This window comes from Chenopodium quinoa, unplaced genomic scaffold (assembly GCF_001683475.1).
Source record: "Chenopodium quinoa cultivar QQ74 unplaced genomic scaffold, ASM168347v1, whole genome shotgun sequence".
NCBI classification, from domain to species: domain Eukaryota; kingdom Viridiplantae; phylum Streptophyta; class Magnoliopsida; order Caryophyllales; family Amaranthaceae; genus Chenopodium; species Chenopodium quinoa.
Window position 1 is genome coordinate 4,337,440 of NW_018743252.1, and position 25,341 is coordinate 4,362,780.

General features: G+C 29.8%; 1 protein-coding gene across 1 annotated transcript; it reads right to left on the reverse strand.

The window, feature by feature from the left end:
* Positions 1–77: 77 nt before the first annotated feature.
* LOC110734880 lies at positions 78–22,820 on the reverse strand. The gene is made up of 7 exons (XM_021915009.1): positions 22,432–22,820; positions 21,983–22,168; positions 18,362–18,655; positions 14,619–14,828; positions 13,766–14,031; positions 9,986–10,123; positions 78–150 (listed from the first exon to the last, which is right to left on the reverse strand). The coding sequence occupies exons 1-7, from the start codon at positions 22,432–22,434 to the stop codon at positions 78–80; spliced, it is 1,170 nt and encodes a 389-aa protein (XP_021770701.1). The 5' UTR covers positions 22,435–22,820.
* Positions 22,821–25,341: the final 2,521 nt, after the last annotated feature.

The following is a 25,341-nucleotide window of genomic DNA, read 5'->3' on the forward strand; positions in this document are numbered from 1 at the left end:
TTTGACGTTTTTGATTTTTGGACACGGGCCGTGTCACCCTTAGACACGGGCCGTTTTGGTATGACACGGGAAATAACCTAAAGTCTTGCTCTCTGCTTTGCCTCTCTGCCTCCTTGCCTATTTCCACTTCTCGATTTCTCATCTTCCTCTCTGCCTCACGCGAAATCAGTCATCACCATTGTCATCACTCAGTCACTGTCGTCGTTGCTCCACCCACCACCCACCACTCCACCGTTTGCATCAACACAGTCAGCTGTCGTCGTTGCTCCACTGTCGTCGTTGCTCCACTGTCGTCGTTGCTCCACGCTTGGTGTCACTCAGTCACTGTCGTCGCTGCCTCTGCCTCATTCAATTGCCGCTGTTCGTCCTCAGCCACCACCCACCACTCCACCGTTCTCATTGTCGTTGCTGACTTGCTGTCCCAGACTCCCAGGTATGGTTCTCAACGTTTTTTTTTTTTAAATTCAATTAATTTTCTGCATTTCAGTTTCATGAATCATGTAATTAGAAATTTAGAAGTTGAAGCTGAAGGGTAATTGGATGTCTCGGACGAAATTTGTGGGTATCAAAGAAATTTTGGTTGAAATTGAAGAAATTTTGTAAGGGATTTTATAGTATAATAATAATAATTGAGTTTTTGGAATCTGGGTTTGGTGAGCATGTGCACAAGAATACCTCATACACTTCTTTCTAAATTTGTGAAAAGTTAGATTTTTTAATTTAATTAATTTTATTTAAATGTATCTTCTTTGAGATCAGTGGAATATTGCTTCTGGATTATTCTTTTCATTTGTGTTTATTAAATGTAGCATGTGGATCCTAGGGTTTTGAAGATGCAATGTTCACTGTGTCTTGATTCCTATTGTTCTGGGATTTGTGTAATTATGTTTGCTTTTATACTTGGAGCTTTGATAGCATTTATCTCCTTCATATTTGGTTGATTAAAGAGTGTATTACCAACGTGAATGACGAGGCTTTATAATTGTGTTATTAAGCTTCTTTGATCTGGTTTTATTATATAAGAAAACTTTGATGCTTTGAGAGAAGTTTCTAATTTTAGTTTTGATTAGTGGTTCTATAAGTAGAAAATTCAGTTTTTGTGGTTCTTGTTGTTGCTAATTTTGCTGTGATGTGAATAATGTGTTTTGTTGGACTTGTTAGGGTTAATCATGACTATCTTCATTGATATAAACTAGTGTATTTGGTTTGATGGTTTCTTGATATGTATGAGACTATGTCCGTACACTTAGTTCATTTACTTGTTTAATTAAAATTGTGTGTTTTGAGGCTAATTATTTAGTGTTTTATTGAATTAGTTGTCAAATTCTCGTTTTTTTAATATATTATATGACTTGTTATACGCCGTACCCGTGTCCCCTATTTCAGGATTGCCGTTTTCCCGTGTCCGTGTCGTGTCCGTGTCCGTGTCCGAGTCCGTTTCCGTGCTTCCTAGTTGAAAATGTTATATAAAATTATCTATATATGATGTATAAAAAAAAAAATCAAAATATGATATAAGAATACAAAATCAAATAAGAAAAAAAAAATTAAAATGTGAGTGTATAAGAATCTCAAAACCTACTATAAAATGTCAGGTTTGAATGTAGAGAAAGTCAAAATATGATTAAAGAATGTCAAAATATGATGTAAAAATCATCTAAATCGAATATTAAAAAAAAAATTCTAATAATATTTTTTTAAATTATGATATAAAAGAGTCAAAATCTCATAATGTTGGTATACCTAAATCTAATCTAATATTATATATATAAAGTAGGCATTTTTTAAGAGCATTCGGTGTGCCACATAAGCAAAGGTATATTTTCGACCAATTAAAAATTAGATTTTTATTTTATTTTGGAATTAAAAAATTCGTTTTCCACCTAAATAAAAATGACGAATGAGATTTAAGAATCCACATAAGTAAAAACAACAAAATTGATTTTTTAGGATTTAATTTATTTAAAAAACTAAAAATTATATTTTAAAATAATCATCTTTAGATATAGGATTTATATACCTACTATTATAAGATAAATTTTGATAGTGTTTATGATAAGAAATAAAAATTATTCCTTAATGATAATTAAATTAAAATTTGTGATACTTACCATTATAAATTGACACATCATACGACACCAACAAAATTTCGTATCAATAAAAAACCAAACCAAGCAAATTTTATGTCATTAATTTTGTGTCAATTTTATTAGGTCATCAATGGCTGAGTAATTCTAAGCCTAATTTTTAAAACCCATGTTTAAATGTATATTTGTGATTATTGCTTAAATTGTGTTTATTTGGGATACTTAATATTATATGTTTATGTTTGTTTACTGAATTTTGTTTTTACATGCAGATCTAATTTAATCATAGAATTATATTCGAGCAAAGATCTTTGGAATATCAAAGTACGAGTTTCTCGCCTGATGGTCCTATTGGATGAGGAGGTATTATATCTTTATAAATCGTTTACATTTATTTAATCTTGTAATGAACCTTTTAGTTTTTATCAATTTATTCTATGATTAAAACAAATTTTTTGTGATTTAGGTAGCTTAATTAATTCATAAAATTAATTTAATTTTTAATTTTTAATTATATGGTTATTACATTCATACCTCAATTAAAGTCAACTTTGTTCTACAATTTTGTTCAAAATTGATTGAAGGAAAAAATTTACTCCATTAGATACTTTTCAGTCGTTACAAATAAGAAGCAATATTGCACGCATTGTCAGCGACAATAAAATAATGATTCAATTTTCCAAAATACTAATGTTTGGGCAATTGGGGAAAAAATTCCAATGCATAGATTTAATTTTGTATAATTACAATTTTTAGATTAATTTCATAACAATTATTAACTTTTTGGTAAATAATTTAATTTATTTTATAAGACTATAAAGATTAATTTTATATAAATTTTATTTTTGCTAACATGTTCTACTTATCCACTTTTATTAGATGGAAGAGATATCAGTGTGAACAAAGTTGGTAATCCTATCGAAATTTTTTTTAATACAAATTTTTTTACATCGAAATATTACATCTAAAAACTATAATTTTTAATGTTCAAAAATATTATGAGTATGATCTAATTAAAAAAATTATTTTTATGAGATTTTATGTATAAAAAACCGTGGGATATTAGGATTTAAATTATTAAAGAAAATAAAATTTATCTTATGAAATTAATGGTTTTATCTAAATACCCGATTAATAAGATGTTTTTTCATAAAAAAAAATTAAAACTTTTAACGCAATAAAAACTTTACCTTCTTTAAACATTTTATGTCCAAAAATTTGAAAAGACAGATAATTTGTTAGACATCAAGAGTTCACAAGAAATATACAAAATATAATATAAATAAACAAAGCAAGCATTTTTTGAGGGCATTCTGAGCGCCACGTAAGAAATATACTTATTTCGACCAATTAGACAAAAGATTTGTATCTTATTTTTGAATTAAAGTATTATGTCGCCACCTAGATAAAAGTAACGAATTAGATTTGATATATCTAAAATTTTAATGCCAAGTAGATTATAATAATCCCTTATTATATTATTTTAATGAAAAAAAATAAAAATATAGGAAAAGATAAATTTATAAATTCAATACTACAAGTATAAGAAATCCAAAAAAATATACTAAAAATATTTAAATGATAAACGCTTATAATAAAGTTTGATACCTATCATTATAAGATAAATTTTGATAGTATTTATGATAAGAAATACAAATTGTTCGTTAATTATAATTAAATTAAAATTTGTGATACCTACCATTATAATTTGACACATCATACGACCAAAATAAAATTTCGTATCAATAAAAAACCCATCAAGCGAATTTTGTGTTAATTTTTTGTCATCAATGGCCGGGTAATTTTTAGCTTAATTTTTAAAATCCTATGTTTAAATTAGTATTTCTAATTGTTAATTACATTGTATTAATTTGGGATACTCAACGATTATATGTTTATGTTTTATTTACTAAATATTTTTTACTTGCAGATCTAAAACATCATACGACACAAATAAAATTTCTTATCAATACAAAACCTCATCAAGCGAATTTTGTGTAAGTAATTTTGGATTAGTTTTAGGTCATCAATGTCCGGGTAATTTTTAAAATCTTATGTTTAAATTTATATTTGTAATTATTAGTTACATTGTATTTATTTAGGATACTTAACGACTATTTGTTTATGTAATGGCATACGATTAGATGTTGTATACTTAATATATGGATGGCTTTGGTTATTTTTGGAGATAATGAAAAAATTCCAATGCATAGATTTGATTTTATATCGCAACAATTTTTCATTTATTGGTAAATATATTGATTTATTTTATATAAATGTAAGGATTTAATTTATATGAATTTCAATTTGGCTAACATTTCACGGTTCAATTTATCCATTGATGTAGTAGGTTGGTTGTGGACGAGGTTGGTGATTATATCGAAATAAAAGATATGGTAAAACAATGAATAGTGATTTAGGATTTAGATTATTAAATATTTATCATTTCACATTAAAGATTTTATATAATGGAAAAAAATTTCATATTTACAATTTATTTATATTTAAAAAATTCATTATAAATTTTAGTAAAAAAAACAAATATTAAACTTTTGTAATTTTGTCTGAAATTACAAAATACAATAAATTATGTAATTAAAAATCTTAGATGAAAAAACCATAATATAATTATTTCGACCAATAAGAAGAAAGATTTGTATTTAATTTTTTAATTAAAAAATTATGTCACCACCTAGATAAAAGTAACGAATTAGATTTGATATATCTAAATTTTAATGCCACGTAGATTATATATAATCCACGAATTAAATTATTTTAATGAAAAAAATAAAGCAAAAATATAGGAAAAGATAAATTGTTTAATTCAATACTACGAGTATAGGAAATCCAAAAAAAATATAATAAGAAATATTTAAATGATAAACGCTTATAATAAAGTTTGATACCTATCATTATAAGATAAATTTTTACAGTATTTATGATAAGAAATACAAATTGTTCGTTAATGATAATTAAATTAAAATTTGTGATACCTACCATTATAAATTGACACATCATACGACACAAACGAAATTTTGTATCAATAAAAAACCCCATCAAGCGAATTTTATTTTAGTAATTTTGTGTTAATTTTTGGCATGCAATGGTTGGGTAATTTTTAAAATCCTATGTTTAAATTAGTATTTCTATGTTTACCAATATTTTTAAACAAATGAATAGTATTTCTATTTGAACATAGGATTTTAATTTATATCAAACGAGATTGGTGATTCTATCGAAACAAAAGATATGGTAAAACAGTGAATAGTGATTTAGGATTTAAATTATACAAAATTTATCATTTCACATTAAAGATTTTGTATAACGGAAAAAATATCATATTTACAATTTATTTATTTAATAAATTCATTATAAATTATAGTAAAAAAAAAATAAATATTAAACTTTTGTAATTTTGTCTAAAATTATTAAATTCAATAAATCAAATAATAAAAAATCTTAGATTAAAAACCGTGCATCGCACGAGCTTCCATCTTAAATGATAAACGCTTATAATAAAGTTTGATATCTATCATTTTAAGATAAATTTTGATAGTATTTATGATAAGAAATACAAATTGTTTGTTACTTATAATTAAATTAAAATTATTGATACCTATCATTATAAATTGACACATCATACGACACAAACAAAACTTAGTTCAATAAAAAAACCCCATCAAGAGAATTTTGTGTTAGTAATTTTGTGTTAATTTTTGGTCATCAATGGCTTTAATGCTTATATATAGCCCTAATTTTATACAATTTTCAAGAGTGATTTTAAAAAGTTTATTTAATGATAATAATAATAATAATAATAATAATAATAATAATAATAATAATAATAATAATAATCTAATCTAATATTATATAAATAAAATAGGCATTTTTGGAGGGCATTCGGAGCGCCACTTAAGAAATATACTTATTTCGACCAATAAGAAGAAAGATTTGTATTTTATTTTTGAATTAAAAAATTATGTCTCCACCTAGATAAAAGTAACGAATTAGATTTGATATATCTAAAAATTTTAATGCCACGTAGATTATAATCCACAAATTAAATTATTTTACAGAAAAAAAAAATAAAGTAAAAATATAGGAAAAGATAAATTTATTAATTCAATACTACGAGTATAAGAAATCCAAAAAAAATATACTAAGAAATATTTAATTGATAAACGTGATGTATTCATTTTATATAGTATTTTATCCCCGTCCCATGATCATATTTAGGAGTATTTTTTGCTCTTCAGAGCCAATTTTATTACTAATATGTGTTTTCGTAGTTGTGGTATTATTCTACTAGAAACTGCAGATTTGGTGCATTTCCCGGCATTTAGTTGAGCCACCGCGAACATTGGAGTTGAAACGTATTTATATGATCGTGTTTCGAAGCCCAAGACCGTAATTGATGATTCAATCCGGTGATTCAGGGCTTAATGAGGAGATTTGGAGCTTGGGCAATTCGATCCAAGAAGGATGACAAATTGGGCTAAGGTAACAAGGCCCAAAGGACGAAGAAGAGTAATCCCAAGCATTCGCCCGACCGGGCAGTGCCCTCGCCCTGAGGCGCGCCCGGCCGGGCGAGAGGAGAAGGCCAGGGCATGCTTCGCCCGGATGCGCGCCCGACCGGGCGCGAGCAAGGCATTTAGTGTGAAGAAGGCGCGCCCGGCCGGGCGGTGCCTCGCCCGACCGGGCGCGTGTTTTATTAAGATGTTTTAATTTATTTTATCTTTTTCTTTAATTAGCTTTAAGAGTTTTGTATAAATACGCTTTTGTTAACTTCTTTCTCTCTCTCTTTCTCTCTATTTTTCTCTCTTACTTTCTCTCTCTGCACTTCTTCTCTCTACACACTCTTGAGTATTATGCAATTAATTATTTTCCATTTATTTTGGTAACGATTTCTTCTCTCTTTACTCTTAGTAATTTAATTGCTTTGATTTAATCATGTCTTGTTTATTTATTATGTTTAGTTTAGATTCAATTATGTCAGAGTAGATTTCTATTCTAGGGTCGTGGGGACCCATGAATAATACGAAGGGGTAAATTATTATTGTTTATTATTGATGATTGATTAATTTCCTATTGATTAATTTAATGCTATGCAATTAGATTAGGCCTGGTTTAATTGCATGAGTATAGCAATATTGATTCGAGATTCGACAGATGAGAATTGATGTTTAGGCTTAGTTTCAATAGGCATGTTAATCTATTAATGGTTAGGTCGAGATTCGAGAGATGAGATTTAATACCAGTAGATTAATTATGTGACTATAATACGTAGCTACAGCCCTTTATAATCTGGTTAATTTATGCATTCATATTTGATCGTATGTTTTACCCTGGAGTATTATTTATTGGTGAACCTATACCCTATAGCTTTTTATTATTGATTATCTCCTTAGATTTATTTGTTTAGCTTCATTATTAGTTTAATTCCCATAAACACAAATTTGGTTACTTGGTAATTTAGACTATAATTGTTAATTAGGAATAGAAGAATCTTGTTTCCCTGTGAATTCGACCCTACTTCCCTATCTACTTTAGTTAGAGGACTTAGGAATTACTTTTGATTAGGTGATACGACTTAAGCCTGTCAAAACGTTTCTAATAAAGTTTAATATCTATCATTATAAGATAAATTTTGATAGTATTTATGATAAGAAATACAAATTGTTCGTTAGTTATAATTAAATTAAAATTTGTGATACCTACCATTATAAAATGACACATCGTACGACACAAATAGAATTTTATATCAATAAATTAAAAACCCCATCAAGCGAATTTTGTGTTAATTTTTGGTCATCAATGGCCAGGTAATTTTTAGCTTAATTTTTAAAATCCTATGTTTAAATTAGTATTTCTAATTATTACTTACATTGTATTAATTTGGGATACTCAACGATTATATGTATATGTTTTATTTCCTAAATGTGTATTTAAATGCAGACCTAACACGTCATACGACACAAATAAAATTTTTTATCAATACAAAACCCCATCAAGATCAGAGAATTTTGTGTTAATAATTTTGTGTTAGTTTTAGGTCATCAATGTCCGGGTAATTTTTAAAATCTTATGTTTAAATTTATATTTGTAATTATTAGTTACATTGTATTTATTTAGGATACTTAACGATTATTTGTTTATGTAATGACATACGATTAGATGTTGTATACTTAACATCTGGATGACTTTGGTTTTTTTGGAGATGATGAAAAAATTCCAATGCATAGATTTGATTTTATATCGCAACAATTTTTCATTTATTGGTAAATATATTGATTTATTTTATATAAATGTAAAAGTTTAATTTATATCAATTTCAGTTTGGCTAACATTTCACGGGTCAATTTATCCATTGATGTAGTAGGTTGGTTGTGGACGAGGTTGGTGATTCTATCGAAATAAAAGATATGGTAAAACAATGAATAATGATTTAGGATTTAAATTATTAAGAATTTATCATTTCACATTATGGATTTTATATAACGGAAAAAATATCATATTTATAATTTATTTATATTTAATAAATTCATTATAAATTATAGTAAAAAAAATAAATATTAAACTTTTGTAATTTTGTCTGAAATTATTAAAAGTCTTAGATGAAAAAACCGTGCATTGCACGGGCTTCCATCTAGTGATATATAGATTTGAGAGTTTAATTTCAAGTGTAAAAAGCAACAAATAATTATTTAGGATTTAAATTATTTTAAAAATAAAAAATTATTATCTTTTTACATTAAAGATTTTATCCTAATATGTAATCAATGAAATACCATACTTGCAATTTTTTTTTATTTTTTTTTGTTTTTGAAAGATATCATATTATTGTCATATAACTAACAACAACGAATAAAATACAAAACAACAATAAATTAAGTCGCATTATAAATTCCATTAAAAAAAATTATACTTTTGTAATTGGTAATATCATTTTAATTAAATTATTATTTGTTTTTTTTTTGTTTTTTTTTGTCTGAAATTATTAAATTGTAAAATAAATCAAATAATTATAAAAAAATAAAAAATAAAAAAAACACTTAGAGTATATAGGAAATATCTTTTCTTGAGATATATGTACGAAAAATCGTGCATCGCATGGGCTTTCATCTAGTATGATATAAAAGAGGCAAAATATGATATGTAAAAATCAGAATCTAGTGTGGAATGATTGAAATCTAATATGAATGGAAAATTAAAAAAATATGATGTTTTTAATATGATACAATTTAAGATAGAAGAATTCTCTTAGAGAACCTTTTGCATGAGACCGGACTCACCGTGAGTCCAATATATCTGACAAAAATATTTTAATATACAATAATATTCTAATATATGACATTAATATTCTTATATCTGACAATAATATTCTAATATATATATGACATTAATAATCTAATAATTTATTGTCAGATATTAGATTATATATTAATGTCAAGATTAATGTCAGATATTAGAATATTAATGTCATATATTAGAATATTATTGTCAATAATTAGATTATTATTATTAGATATATTGGACTCACTGTGAGTCCGACTCACCCAATTATTTTTTATTCTCTTAGGTCTAAATATGATGTCATTATATATTGACTCACGGGTGAGTTAGGTTTCACATAATACCTACTCAAATTAATTACCCTCTTATTTTTTTAACTCACTAAAATTGCAGCTATCTCAAGAATAATTCACTTGGCCTTCGACTCCTTCATTAGTCATTGCAGCATGGTTTTTGATTAGGGGATTTTTATCCACCAATCACCGTTTGACAAGTGGACCAACCAGGTTCCGCCACGTGTCCTTCACGAAGGCCAATAGGAGCCTGCCACGTGTCAGTCACAGATACGTCCTCTACGGACCAATCGAGGCACGCCACGTGTCCACCCATGCCAAATGGGAAAACCGGCCATCAAGGCCCAGTCCAGTCTAGAGGCCCTAGTTTTGTTGGTTGTTGCTAGCGTGGTGGTCTTGAGTTGTTTTGTTCTCATCTTTGTTTTCATGAAGAATTTCCAAAAGATCAACCTATAAGAAGTGCAAACCAAATTAGACTAAAAAATTACTTTTACTATTTTTAAGTTAGACGAAATGAATACTTCTACTTTTTTTTCGGGCAACGTTGAGGATTCAACGGTTGTCCTTACATATTTTATAACATTAATATCTTAAATTATACGAAATATTTAGTAATTAACAATTGGAAACTTTTTTTTTTATATATATTTACAAATTATAATTTAAGACGATTCTAACAAGATCTCACATTAGTACATTTTTTCTAATGTATAAATCATAAAAGATAATCAAATAAATGTGTATATTATTAAATAGTGTCAATTTCCAAACATAGCGATTAAAAAAAATGGAGGAAGTATATTTTCATAACACATTTTTTTTAGGAAAAATTCATGGTAATAATCCCACCTTTAAGCCATTCGTTTTTAATAATCTCACCTTTGAGATATTTTTTAATAATCTGACTTTTACCCCCTATTCTTTTTTAATGGTCCCAGGTGACCAGTAACCGGTTGAAGAGGTAATTTTTTTTTTAAAAGCTTAATTTACACGTGTCGTTACTTAATTGGTCAAAAATTAAAAAAAAAAAAATAAAAAAATAAATAAACAAAAAATCAGAAAACTTCTTTTCTCCTACCATATTCCTCCTACTTTCTGATCTCTCCTCCCTCCTACCATATTCCTCCATTACCACCACCCAAAGCTCACCCTCTTCTTTCTTCCTCCTCCCTCAACCATGCCCCTTCCCCCCGAAAGACCTGTCGCCCCCCTTTCCCACAGCCACCTTGCTGCCCCTCCCCTTCCCCTTAGCCACCTTGCCCTTCATCCCCGAAACCCTTGTTCACCTTTGAGGGTAACGGAAATCGAACCCCCTCCCTTCTCCACTTCCAAAACCGGCCCACCCCAGAATTCGGGCACCCTCTCTTTCTCTCTCCCTTCCCCACTGCCGAACTGGTGGTCCTTCACCACTAAAACACCGGTTTCGAGGGGTGGGGGAAAGAGAGGGGTGTGGATTTATAGGGTGAGGGTTTAAGGTGGTTTCGGAGTGGGGGATTCGAGTTAGGGGCGATTTCGGGGGTGGGGCTGGAGAAGGGGGTCTGTTCTGGTCAAAAGGTTGTGGAAAGAGGGTGGTTTTAGCGGTGGGGCAGGGGGAAGGGTGGTTGTCGAGGCTGAGGCAGGGTAAGGGAGTGGCTGCCGGGAAATGGACGTGGGTGGGGAGTTCAGTTCAGTCGTTTCCTTGGTGGTGGTTGTGATGGAGTGATCATGGAGGAAGAGATAGGAGAGAGAGAATTAGGAGGGGAAGGGGAGGGAGAAGCAGGAGGGGAAGGGTGGCTGTTTTTTTTTTTAATATTTTTTTTAACCAATCACAGGCCGACACGTGTCATGTAACCTGTTATAACAGGTTACATGACCGGTTGGGACCATTAAAAAAGAATGGGGGGTAAGGCCAGACTATTAAAAAATATCTCAAAGGTGGTATTATTAAAAACGAATGGCCCAAAGATGGGATTATTCCCATGAATTTTTCCTTTTTTTTATACAAAAATCTTAATTATTTATCTAATTTCCTCAATTTCGTTTTCTTTGTCCTATTCGGTATCTTACACGGCTATCAATGCAATATTGAAATACGAGTAACAATTCATTTGGGTACGTATTACAAACTTTCACTTTGTAACATTTGGAAACTAAGAATCTAGATTCTAGACGATTTTAATAGGATTCCATATGACCATAATATATACAGGTTTGGAATCCAATGAGAGAATTCTTAAAATGAGAAGCATAAAATGTATACTCCATATACATTTTCTATTAAATGCACAAATTTAATTTTTAACCAGCTTCCATGTACACAAACACACACACACTTCCTACATTGGTTTTTTTTTTTTTTTTTTTTTTTTTTTTTTTTTTTTTTTTTATTGGAAAAATTCATGGGAATAATCCCACCTTTGGGCCATTCGTTTTTAATCCCACCATTGAGTTATTTTTTAATAATCCGACCTTTACCCCCATTCTTTTTTTATTGGTCCTAACCGGTCATGTAACCTGTTATAACAGGTTACATGACACATGGAAACCTGTGATTGGTCAAAAAAATTGATAATATTTAGAAAAATTTTAAAGAAAAAATAAATAAAATTAATAATTATTTACAAAACCACCACCAGCCCAAGACTTCCCCGCTGCCCCTGACACCCCTGCCCCGTGGCTCCGGTCACGAGAACCCCCAGTGACAGCGCCGGCTCCGGTGTTGGCCTGAACCCCCTCGCCTGAAGCACCAACCCGCCTTCCCACCCCAAATTGTTGATTGGTGAAGGTCGAATGATTGATTTAATGTTTTTGGGTTGCGCGAAGTTCGGCAGTTGTAGGTTGTGCTGCGAGCTAAGGTGGTTTCGTGGTGGTTGAATTGTTGATTGCAGGTGGCGAATTATTGATTGCGGGTGGCGAATTAGTGATTGTGGGGGCTGCGATGCTTAATATGGGCGAAAATGGCAGTGCGGTGGAGATGGGTCTTGCGGCTGACGGTGATGAGGTGGAGATGGATCTTGCGGTTGATGGTTTAGGCTAATAGGTTGGTGGTGATGGTGGTTATTTGGTGTTACGGGCTGTGCGGTGTTGCGGGGCTGCTAAATGGTGGTTTTGTGGTGGTTATGGTTGATGTGTGTTTATAGGGGTGCTGGTCGCGGCGGGGGTGGCGGTGTATTGCAAGGGTGTTCAATGGGTAGAGGAGGGGCGTCGCTAGCACCGGCGCGGGGGAGGGGTGTTTGGGCGCTACCGGGAATGGGGGGATCCGGGAGGTGGCCGTGGCTGGTGGTGGGAAGGGTGGTCGTGGGTGGGACTGTTAATTTTCTTTTTATTTTTTTCTTTGTTTCTTTAAATATTTTTTTTTATCAATTAAGTAATGACACGTGTAAATTAATTTTAAAAAAAAAAATTACCTTCTCAACCGGTTTCAGGTAAAATGGGAACATTAAAACAGAATGGGGGCTAAAGGTCGGATTATTAAAAAATAACTCAAAGGTGGGATTATTAAAAACGAATGGCCCAAAGGTGGGATTATTCCCATGAATTTTTCCTTTTTTATTTATTTATTTATTATTTTTTACCATTTGGACTTTTACATTATGCATACAATCTTTTTCGACCATCTTTTGTGATTTTATCTGTTAGGAAAAATATAGTCGAGATCTAGTTAGATTTGTCTCAATATCTACTTTTAAAATAACAACTTTTTAATCATTTTTAATTAAAGATATTAATAATGACAAAAAAAAATACCTGGGCAAACGTGAAATCATACATCAAAGCATTTATGTGCGGCTGGCCACACTACGTAACTGCTTGTAAAAGAACAAAATAACATTTATAACGCTGACCAATTAACTCCTATAATACTGACCAGCGATACTGACCGGCTAAACCCTAAAACACTGACTGATTAATCCCTATAACACTGACGAAGTAACCCCTATAACACTAATTGAGTAACTCCTATAACTCTAACGAAGTAATTCCCATAAACGTTAGTTACAGTACACGGTGTGGTCAACCACATATAAAAGTTTATAATCATACAAATGATGCAATTAAAAATAAACTGAGGACATATATATGTTGTATTTAATGTGCAAACAATGATTTTACCTCTTTTGCAGAAAATCCGATCGAAGTAAGATGCATATTATCATGTGTTCCAAAGATACTTTTAATGGAGTCGTCACTTTTTTGAAGTGGAGTTGAAAACGGCTGCAAGTCCTCACAATTGTATCCTGATCCACATGATTTATATCCACTTCGCCATATATTGGTGTGTATATTATTAATGACACGATCACGCTTTTCCTTATACTATTGTAAAATCCTTTTTTCCCGCTTATTTTCTGTATAAACTCGTCATGCTTTAGAACAACCTAAAAAGAATAAAAAATAATTAGAGAAACGTAGAAGTACTATTATGGAATATAAGGGGAGTGCCTGTAAAAACTAAAAAAGATTTGATCACAGATTTTGAGTAATACCCAAAATTTTAATTATTTTATCTAGTTAACATCCATTACATACAAGATTTATAATATAAGAAATATTCCTATTATATAGACAATCTAGTTACAAACATGCATGTACGTTTATATGGATAATAACAATAGCTAATGAAGAATAAGCAAATTAAAGTCAAGAAAGATTCACTATTATTGGCGATGGGTGCAGTTTAGTAAGGGCATTGATGTCCTTTTACTTTAATTATTGGCGGTGTTGATAATTTTTTTTTTTTTTTTTTTTTTTTTGTGTTTAGAGAGCCACAAGGGCGTGGGTGAGAGGTTTAGATAATAATTATTGACGGCATTTAACACTTTCCAAAATAATTAATGCTTGATCATCATATAATAAAAGTAAAATAATTTGAAAAAATTGAATCCAGAGTAATCCAATTGAATAAGAAATGTCAAATATTCCGTAATTAAGAAGTTGGATTCAGAAAGCACTAAAATAATATTACCCTATATGTCTCTCCATTGTTGCCGCCAAAGAATTGTTTAGTTGATATTTTTCCAAATGCATCAACTTTGACAAACCCAATTCCATGTATTATGTCGTCATGGCTTATTGTTATCTCTTTGATATAATTAAATCTATCTAGCTCTATCGACCAACCTCCTCCAATTTCTGGAAAACCATATGGACCATGTTTCATTGTGGATAGCCTAACCTGAACGAAAAAAAGTTAATTACTCAAATTTTATATATTTTCTTATATAAAAACATGTACACAAAGTATTATATGTGGCTAATTACAAGCATGCCACATGGTGTGGCCACTTTATATATAATAGGGATTACTCAAATGAGCAAATATGAATATATATTTTGACGGATATGGGAAAATGAGGTTATTTTAATGAAAAACTTAAGTTTTTACTTTATTAGTTAAAAAAACTTAAAACAAAATAATAGGAGTTACTCGAATAAATAATGAAAAATTGAGGTTATTTTTTTTAATTGATTATTATTACCCGTACAATAAACTTGGGTCATTTTTATGAACAAAAGGGATTACTATTATTTTGCTCCCTAACAACTAAGATTACTCATATGAATGAATACAACATACTCTTATAAATCAATGCGGCCAGGTGATCCTGGGATCGATTCTCATCCCTGCCCTAGTGGCTCATATGAAACAAAAAAAAAAAAAAACAATACAGCCACGCAGAAGACTTACCAAATATATACACTTGATATTCCTTATAAATTAATGCTTGAAATATTATACACCCTTCGTTTTTTTTTTTTTTGTTCTACTCACTTACTTTCTATGCGGTTTCCAGCATGTATGTTTGAACAAGTATAACTTTTTTTGTACACTAACATAAATTATGAAAACTTGATACATAAAAATTACACGTTTAAAACAGTTTTAACAAAAACACAAGTGATTATATTAGATTTGTACATTAGTAGCAATGGATGGTAAAAAAAAATTTAGTTTGACCCAATTAATAATAAGTGAGTGAAAAAAAAAAGAAAAAAAGAAAAAAAAAAGAGAGAGAGAGAGAAATAGCACTGGTATATATATTTAAAAATACAAAATATTAAATTGACCCAATTTAAGAAGATGGTGATGGTATGATTGATATCATCCTAGAAGGCATATTTGCTCCTAATTGTTAGTTAAACACTATTAAAATAAAAAAAAAATAACAATTATATGGAGGAAAATTTTTAATTTTATATTTTGTTTCATTGGTACTTACAAAAATCCCACTGCAATTTCAGTGATACAAAATATACTCTCATTGGTAGTGATCCCTATAATTTTATGTCCGTTTTGCACGTGAATGTATGTCTGATAAGTATTAATGGAGCCTACACCACCCTTTATTTTAGAGTAAACTATAAATATAGTCTCTAAACTTTGCCAAAAGTTTGGTTTTGGTCCCTAAACTTTCAAGTGGCTGAATTTAGTCCCTCAACTACTACTTTTGGTTGTTAGTAAAGTGACTCAGATCATCTAAGTTTAGGGACTTGAGAGACTGACTGGACCAAAGTTTAGGGACTTTTGGTGCTGACTAGACCAAAATTTAGGGACCTTGCAATTTTTTTTTAAACTGGAGTATAGTGTAGGGACTTTTGTATTCGTACACCAACAAACTACAAAATAGTTTTAAGTATTTTTTCCATAAAATTCTACACTTCTAGATGGAGGTCCACTTTACACTTATGTCTTTGATATATATGAACATGTCTCGAATCGCGTCTCTTATCGAGTATTTAGCACCGTGCCTGAGAAACATGAATGCTAAGTGAGCGATGGACCGTATGATTTCGAGATTGCTCACATTGATTAAAAAGAAAAAATTCAAAGCAAAAAAAATAATAAATGCAAACACATATAAAGCTTGCAAAAATTTCAAGTTTCAAAACACGATTGCACATCTTGGGGGGTTTCTCTCGGGTCTTGAGCCTTTTCACCCTTTCTTCTTCAAACCATCAACTTAACCACGTTACAACCCTCAAAAGAACTCTTCGAGGTGTACATACATTTGTGCAAAGTTCGGCTAGAGCTACGTTTGGCCTGATTCCTAACGGATACGTAGGCAACCTTACATCGAGGTGCGGCCACATTCGTATTCTTCATGAAGAAATTCAAAGAATGACAACAAATAATGAAATAACTAAATACTCATAAGATAGAAAAATATATTACCGAGATTATACAACAACAAATTGCCTATATTCCGACGATAAAAAAATTGTCGGAAAAATGAGGAAAAATCGCTGGTCCAAAACCATTGATATAGAGCGATTTTCTTGTAGTGTTAGCAAATATTAGCGTTAAGCAAAATTAAACAAAAACAAAATGTCAATTTAATTAAAATTATATTTTGTTAACAAAAAAAATAAAGAATTAATTGAATAAATAAATCCTAAACAAAATAAAATAAAGATTATTTACCATACTCCGTAAGACTTTAATTAATGCTTAGACTTTCAAGTGTAGAATTTTATGAAAAAAATGCTTGAAAGTAAAAAATAGTTTTAAAAATCAATACTATACACTAAAAGACACACCAGCAATGACACGTATCATTTTCTGGTGTGTCCCTTATTTTAATTTTTTATAAAAATAATTTTTAGAAAACAAATTTTATACATAAATAAAAAGATATCAAAATAATACATAAATAAAATATTTGACAAATCTTATACAATAAAGAAAAAGATAACAAAATAATACATAAATAAAATATTTGATATGTCTTTCCATAATATATACATTGACAACTATATTTTTTTTTTTTGAGAAAAATATAAAATTAAGTAAAAAGAAATAAATATTAAATCAGATTTTTAACATAATTGTGCCACAATGTGTGCCAGAATGTGTGACAAAATGTTATGTACTACCTATTACAACAATAATTTTATTTAATATATTACCGTGCATGGCACGGGACATGATCTAGTAAATGATATTGCTTAGTCATGTCATGGGTTAAATTTACGTAAGTTTGAAACTTACTTGATTAATAAGTAAAATTAAAATTTCGATATTGCCGTATTTTTAGTATTTAATCTGGCTTGATCAATTAATTTTAATTAATTACAAACATATAAATGCTTGCATTATAAAAAAGAATGTAATACAAGTCTACAATTACAAATGACCGAGATTGTATGAAATTTGTCTTAGCAAACTTAAATAAAATAAATAAATTATATAGACCCAACAAATTATCTTGACTAGAGCAAGCTAATTATTTTTAATTTGTGTAGTTCTAGCCATGTGTCAAGCTAATTATTTTTTTATTAATGTATTTTATTAATTATTATGTCACTAGAATAAAGTCCCTAAACTTTCAATTAAAAAAGCAAACTCAACCTATAGGTCCTTAAACTTTTAAATGTATTTAAACCAATTGTCAAATTAAATCAGCTAGAGGGTCCCTAAACTTTGGTCCAGTCAGCACCAAAATTCCCTAAACTTTGGTCCAGAGTCAATTAACTAACCACCAAATGTGGTGGTTGAGGGACTAAATTCAGTCAATTCAAAGTTTAGGGACTGTATTTATAGTTTACTCTTCCTATCTCTTCCTTCCTTGCACCATCGTAATTTTTTAACAGTTGTGAGACATGGTTGTTTTGTCTCACAACCCTCCATTTATACTTTCTCCGATCCCTTACCCCCAACCAATAAGTGAAAAATAAAATGAAAAATAAGTGAAAAATAATGAGCCATACCTCCTTCACACAAATTCCAAAGGAAGAAAGTATAAACTTGTCATATCCAACCCCTTTCTTCTTTTCAAGATAAGCAGTCCCATGTATATTGAAAATAACATCTCTACTTTGGAGTTGAATCGAAAATATTTCGTCTGTCGATTGAGTTTTTACTTCACTCCAAAAATATCCACCAGGAAATAAGTTGGTATGTATCTTCAGTGATTTAATAGTTTTATGTGGTTCAGTCGCAATTCTGCCGCTTATTTGCGTTATAAATTCATGAGACTTCATCTTCAATCCAAAGTTATAAAGCTGACAAAAAATGTTACACAAGGAATTCATTAATTGCTTATTTGAGCACACATTAAATAATCTTAGGTCCGTCAAAAAAAAAAAAAAATATATCTTACGTATTGTTTGGTTGCCTTTGTTTTCATAGGCACTTAAAATTCCCGTGAATTTCCTTCTTGATATGTTGTTTGGTCAACATTAAAAAGCAAAATGGGGGAAGTTACAAACTTACAATTCATGGGATTCCCACTTCCCACAAAACGTGGGAAGTTACTTACCCACCCCACCCCACCCCACCCTTGGTCATTCACAATTCGTAGGATTTACAAATTCCCACATGACAACCAAACACATTTATGTAATTCCTAGAAATTTTTATTAAGAAAGTAATTTCCCATAAATTTGAATTTTCCATGGAAATTTACTTCCTACGTCAACCAAACAAGGCCTTAGTTAAAGCATTATTCTTTCACATTTTGGTTAAATTCCATCAATTATACGGAGTTAGAATTTATCTTAAATCTAAACTGCATTACTAAGTAAATGTAAAATGTTCAAAAACAAAAAAGTTAATGCGATAAAAGATTATTAGGTGATTCTTTACGCTAACTGGCCCTGTTCACTTCACCTTATTTTGCTGAACTGAAATTATTTTTACTAGACTGAAATAATTTTTACTGATTATTTTTACTGAACTAAAATTAATTAACTAAATCGAAATCATTTTTACTGAATTGAAATTATTTTTACTGATTTTCTATTACATTTCTTCTTTAAGTTTACTACTTTTTACTGAACTGAAATTATTTTTACTGAACTAAAATTATTTTTGCTGAACTGAACTTATTTTTACTGAACTGAAATTAATTTTACTGAATTGAAATTATTTTTACTGAATATTCTTTTTTTAAGGTGAAGTGAACAGGGCCTTGTCTAGCCAAATTAATTTCGTTAGACAATTTGACAGCAAATTTATATTTATGTTTATTACCTACACTTCAAAAAATCAATAAAAATAAGTTGAAAGCAAAAAAATCAAAAAATAGAAAAAAGCTTAGAGATCAAATTGGTTCAATATGCAGAGAAGCGTAGATAAGATTTAAATAAGTTTGCTCTAAAATTATTATACTTAAAATTTTAAAAAATATCAATCATTTATTATATATTAATACTAAAGTAATCCCCGTAATTATCCCTTAAATACACGTGTCATCACTTCATAAAAAAAAAATTCCGCCAAAAAAATTTGTTACTATACTTTTTTTTTTAATTGAAAGATGTTTGCTACTATATCTCATAGTGAAATTTTGGCCTTATATTTAGGAAATGATGCTCAACAATAATAATTTAAATAAAATTAATAAATATAGTGGTAAAGAATAAAAAATGTTACGTAATAATATTATTAAATACTACTTAGATATTATCAAAAAATATTATTTTATTATTATTTTTTTGTTATCAACAAGAATATAATGTCAATAATAGTGAGTACTCGTACTTTTTAATTAAGAACAAGAGTATGCTTTTATATCGAATACTAATTTATTATTATTCCTTCCATCTCACATTAATTGTACTATAAAATTAAACATTGAGATTAATCTTATGGTATCACAATGTTTATTTACCTTGCCCCTCATTTGCACCAAAACAAAAAAACAATGTTTATTTACCTTTTTTTTTCCTTTTCTTTTTTTTTTCAATATTTCAATTTGTACAATTTCTAATACGAATAATAAAATACGTACTATTGTAAAACCGTGCATAACATGAATTTTGAACTAGTATATAAATGTAAGAGACTGGGTGGTCGGAAAGAATCTATTCAAATTAAAACTGATCATGTGAAGAGTTAGCGTACAAAATATTTTTACCAGTATTTTTTATTTCTGGAGTATCTATTCACTACTTCCATTTTATTTTATGAATATTTTTTTCAATCGATATTTTTTTTTATTTTTTTTGAAACATCAATCTATCATTTAATGTGAATTGAATTTCATAGACAACTCTTCGTACTTTTATTTTTATTTTAACACAAAAAAAGCCTGAAATTGGTTTTTAACACCACCAAAAAATAATTTATTTCAACACCACAAAAATTTAGAAAACTGGATTTTACCACCACTTAACAGTTTTATCCAAAAATTCATTAAGGGGGTGTTTGGTTATCAAGTTGGAACGGATTGGTACGGAATCTCATACTAGAGAGGTATGGATTCTAAAACCCATACTAGTCCAAAATTGTTTGGTTTAATTGTTGGAAGGGATTGTGAATCCTAGAGGGAGGGGTGGGTATGAGATTCTATGGGTATGGGTGGAAATTAGAACCCTTTGGGTATGAGATTCCATTACTAAAAACCTTAACCAAACAAAAAACTAGATGGAATGGATTCTAACTCCATTCCAACCCATTCTAAATGATCCAACGAAAAGACCCCTAAGTGAGGTCTACAGTGACACGAGTTGCCATGTTATTGGTTTTAAAAAAGTAAATAAAATTAAAATTCCTAAAACTACCCAGCCTCACCACCGCCACCCTCTATCCGCCCTCACCCAGCGCAGCTGTCGTTGCCCGCCCCACCGCTGGTACACCCCCTCCCCCAATTGAAACCCGCACCACCAAAACCCACCCCCTCCCTTTCTCCAAGCCATAAACTACTCAACCACCGCCAAACTTAAGCCCCCTTCCCCTAAAAAGTGGGCACGGATTTGGCCGGCCGATTTTTCGGCCATTAGTGGCCGAATTCGTGGACGTTTTTTTAGGGAAGGGGGCTGCGGTTTGGTTGTGTTGGGGCGTTTAGGCCTGGGGGAAAGGGAGGGGGAGAGTTCCGATGGTGCGGGTTTAGGCTGGGGAAGGGGGTGTGCTGATGGTGGGGCGAGGGGCGGTGGTTGTGCTAGGTGGGGGCGGAGAAGAGGGTGGCGGTGGTGGGGCTGGGGTGGCTGGGTAGTTTTAGGTTTTTTTATTAATTTTTCTTTTTTTGTTTTTTTTAAAATCTTTTTCTTTTTTTAGCCAATAACAAAGTGACATGTGGCACTGTTACCTCTATTAAACGGATTCTTTGACGGAGCCAGTTAAGTGATGATAAAATCCAATTTTTTAAAATTTTGGTCGTGTTAAAATAATTTATTTTGGTGGTGTTAAAAACCAATTTCAACCTTTTTTTTTTGTGTTAAAAATCAAAATTTCCTTATTTTTATTTTTACTTGTTTACTCTTAAAATAATTTACAAAGGAGTTAGCATGAAACAATTTTTAGCTATACCGTGGGGCATGGAACGACCGTCTAAATCTCTACTAGTATTGACGAAATTAGAATGTGAAGAGATTGGGAATGATTAATACCGTGGCTCCAACATTCTTGGTAATTTTTCTTCCTATTGCATCAATTATGCCGAACGAGATTCCCTCAATCCCGAGATTTGTATGGGCAATATACACTTCTACAATCTTATCGTACCAACCAATCTCCACGGACCACTTCGTTTCTTCTTTATCTTCACTACCGTATGGCCCGTACTCCTGTATCTTCTGAAAATGCAAATTAAAATTTTGTCATGACTCAAATATTCATCAAGGCTTAATTCATTTTAAGTAAAAATAACTAAACTTGTCAAAAAAAAAAAAAAAAAAAAAAAACAAACAAACAAACAAAAAAGTAAAATTAAAGTAACTAGTACAAGATAAAATATTTATACCATTGGTATTTCCATAATTATTGGATAACTGTCGACATAAATTAAAGTAACTACTACAAGATAAAATGCAAATTAATGTATGAAGTATAACCTTACCATGCCCACCGTTCCTGAAGAAATATTAGGAAAAAAAAAGGAATGCCATTGGCGTAAAGGGCTACAACAGAACTTTATATTATTCTTTCTTTTGCATTTATTCTAATCCTAACTTAAAAGTAATACTAGCCATGCATGCGATGCGCGCTTGATATTTATACTGGATGTAATAACTATTATGAACTTCAAGTTTATTGCTATTTTTGAAAGTAAAATTCATAAGGAGTATTTAATACGGAGTATTGTAAAACGAATGCCCGAACTAGATAAGTATCTCTTATAAAGATGATTTGTTTATTAATTTAATGGTGTTAAAAATGACATCACATAAAAGATTTAACAAGCTTTTAAAACTTTAATGGTACTCCGTATTAAATTATCATGATTATGGAATAAAAATAAATAAAGTCCCTTCAAAAATAAATAAATAAAGAAGTAAACAATATACAGGAGCATGAAAATTCTAATTTTTTAATTCATATAGTTTGTATAATTTTTATAGATAGATGATAAATACATTGGTAATAAAAAAATTTCCAAAACTTTTTATATTAATAAGTTATAGATAATTGAATATTGTGAATTGTTAATACTTAATACTCCTCCCTTTCCTTAATTAGATACATACTTCTTTTTATTATGTGAGTAATAAATGCTAGAAATAGACATTTAATAAAGGGACGGAAGGAGTACATAATTAAAATTTTTGTTTTAAATCACACATTCTGATATATAGATGAAAATAATACTCGTAGCATATTTTATTGGCAAAAATCTATTATTTTGAGACAATAATAGTTAATACTGTATAATAATATGAATAGTTGAATGTTGATTGATTAGTATATTTAAGTAAGTCAATGATTTTTTTGCTTTTTTTGTTTTGTTTTGCTTTTTTATTTATTTATTATTATTATTTTATATATTAATGAAATAGGTATTCAAAATTTGCAAACTCACGATTATATGTAAGATTTCATTCTTTTGTTTAGCTATTAGGGGAAATTTAGGAAGTTTAAAAGTCGGACACCAAATTTTAATTTCCCCTCCCCTCTTGCCTTATATAATAGAGATATATACACAGTATAAAAAATGTTAGAAAAGATTGTTTTTATGGATATTTGCTTATCATATTTTAGGTAGTTTACCTAAGATATTTTTTTTACCATATTTTAGCCAAGTTGTACGTTATATATTTTTGTCAATGAATGACAATGGATCTTAAGCTTTGCAATAGCTCATGTGGTTAAGGCTTTCCTCTCGATTTCAGAAGTTCTATTATTATTACTCGTCCTAGTGACTGTTCTAAACACCAAGAAAAATTAGTATATTAATCATATTTTACATGGTACACTAATGTGAGCTCATTCAGGCTGTGGAGGTAATCGAGCAAGTCAAGGGTTTATTTCATTATTTGAGCAGTAATATTAAGGGTTGTTGAGCGCAAAAAGTAATAAGATCAAAGATGGAGGTGTAGTGTAAAGAGGGGGTGTCAAGTGGGAGGGTTTGAAAATTAAAAATTAAAAAAAAAAGCTAATAAAATAATAAAGTCATTAGCTTTGATGAAGCATTTGACCTCTAATATCATTCATGTCTTTCATTGCACTCTACTCCAATAGTTTGTGTTATTCTTCGCCTCAAGTTGAGCGTACACGTAATCTAATAATTTATTTCATTGTGGCTAAATTGCAAAGTTAAAATAATTTAAGAATTTAGTGAAAAATAATTTCATTTCAATTAAAAACAATAAGTTTAGTATGGAGTAGTAATTATTAGAAAAATAGAAATGTTCTGGCTGAGACGGATAAGCATTTCTAATCTTTTTTGGGACCTATTAAAAGCGGCTTCATATACAGCACATTCTCGGATCATATTCTTAACTTGCACCAAGAATTTACTAAATAACATTATTTCCATTGCAACTTTTATGGGACCTATCAACCCCACAAGCTTTATTTTTCTTTCCCTTTTTTTTTTTTTCCTATTTTTTTTGTAACCCTAATAATAAAATGTTTGCAGGGTGAACCTTAACATTAAAGCCTTTAAGCTTGGGTCTTTTTGTATGAATTTCAATGGTTATAAGAAGTTTATTCAAATGGTTTATATGTTGTAGTAATACTCCCGCTGATTTGATAATCAATTTTGTTTAATATTTCCCATTTAAAATGTTTAATATTTCCCATTTAAATTTTTTTTGTGCTCCATAGTAATACACGCGCTGATTTGATGATCAATTTTGTTTAATATTTCCCATTCAAAATCTTTTTTTAGACAAAAAATAAAAATCAAAGTGGTAAGAATAAAAGGAGGAGTAATTCTAATTGGTACTATGTAATTCATAATATTTTCTTTCAATTTTTTTCTTTTTTTTTATTGCTATTTTTTTTTTCTTTGAAAAAAAGATGTATCCTTTTAATATTTTTTTCCCAATAAACTCCCACAAGATTTTTTTTTCTTTTTCAAGTATTGTCATGGTTCTTTCAAAAAAAAAAAAAAAAAAAAAAAAGTAATCGTCATAGTTCTTTTTTGGCATTGTGATTGAAACTTAACATTAAAAAAAAAGTAATTGTCATAGTTCTTTAATTTGTATGAATTTCACTGGACAAGGAAGCTGATTTAGATTGCTTTATTCATTCCAGAGCATTACTCCCTCAATCTGATCTTTTTTGTCATTCACGTTTGAAATCTTTTAATTAGGAAAAAAAAGTAAAAACTTTAGTAGGAAAAATAAAAAATAAAATGGGTTAGATATGAGAGAATATTCCTAAATTACATAATTATTTTCTAAAGCTCTGTATTTCTTCTTGAACATTTTTTTGGTCATATGAACCCCGCAATATAATTTCATTTTTCTAGTAATTCTCTAATATACGATTATTGTAATTGGCATGGTGACCTGAAACATTAAAG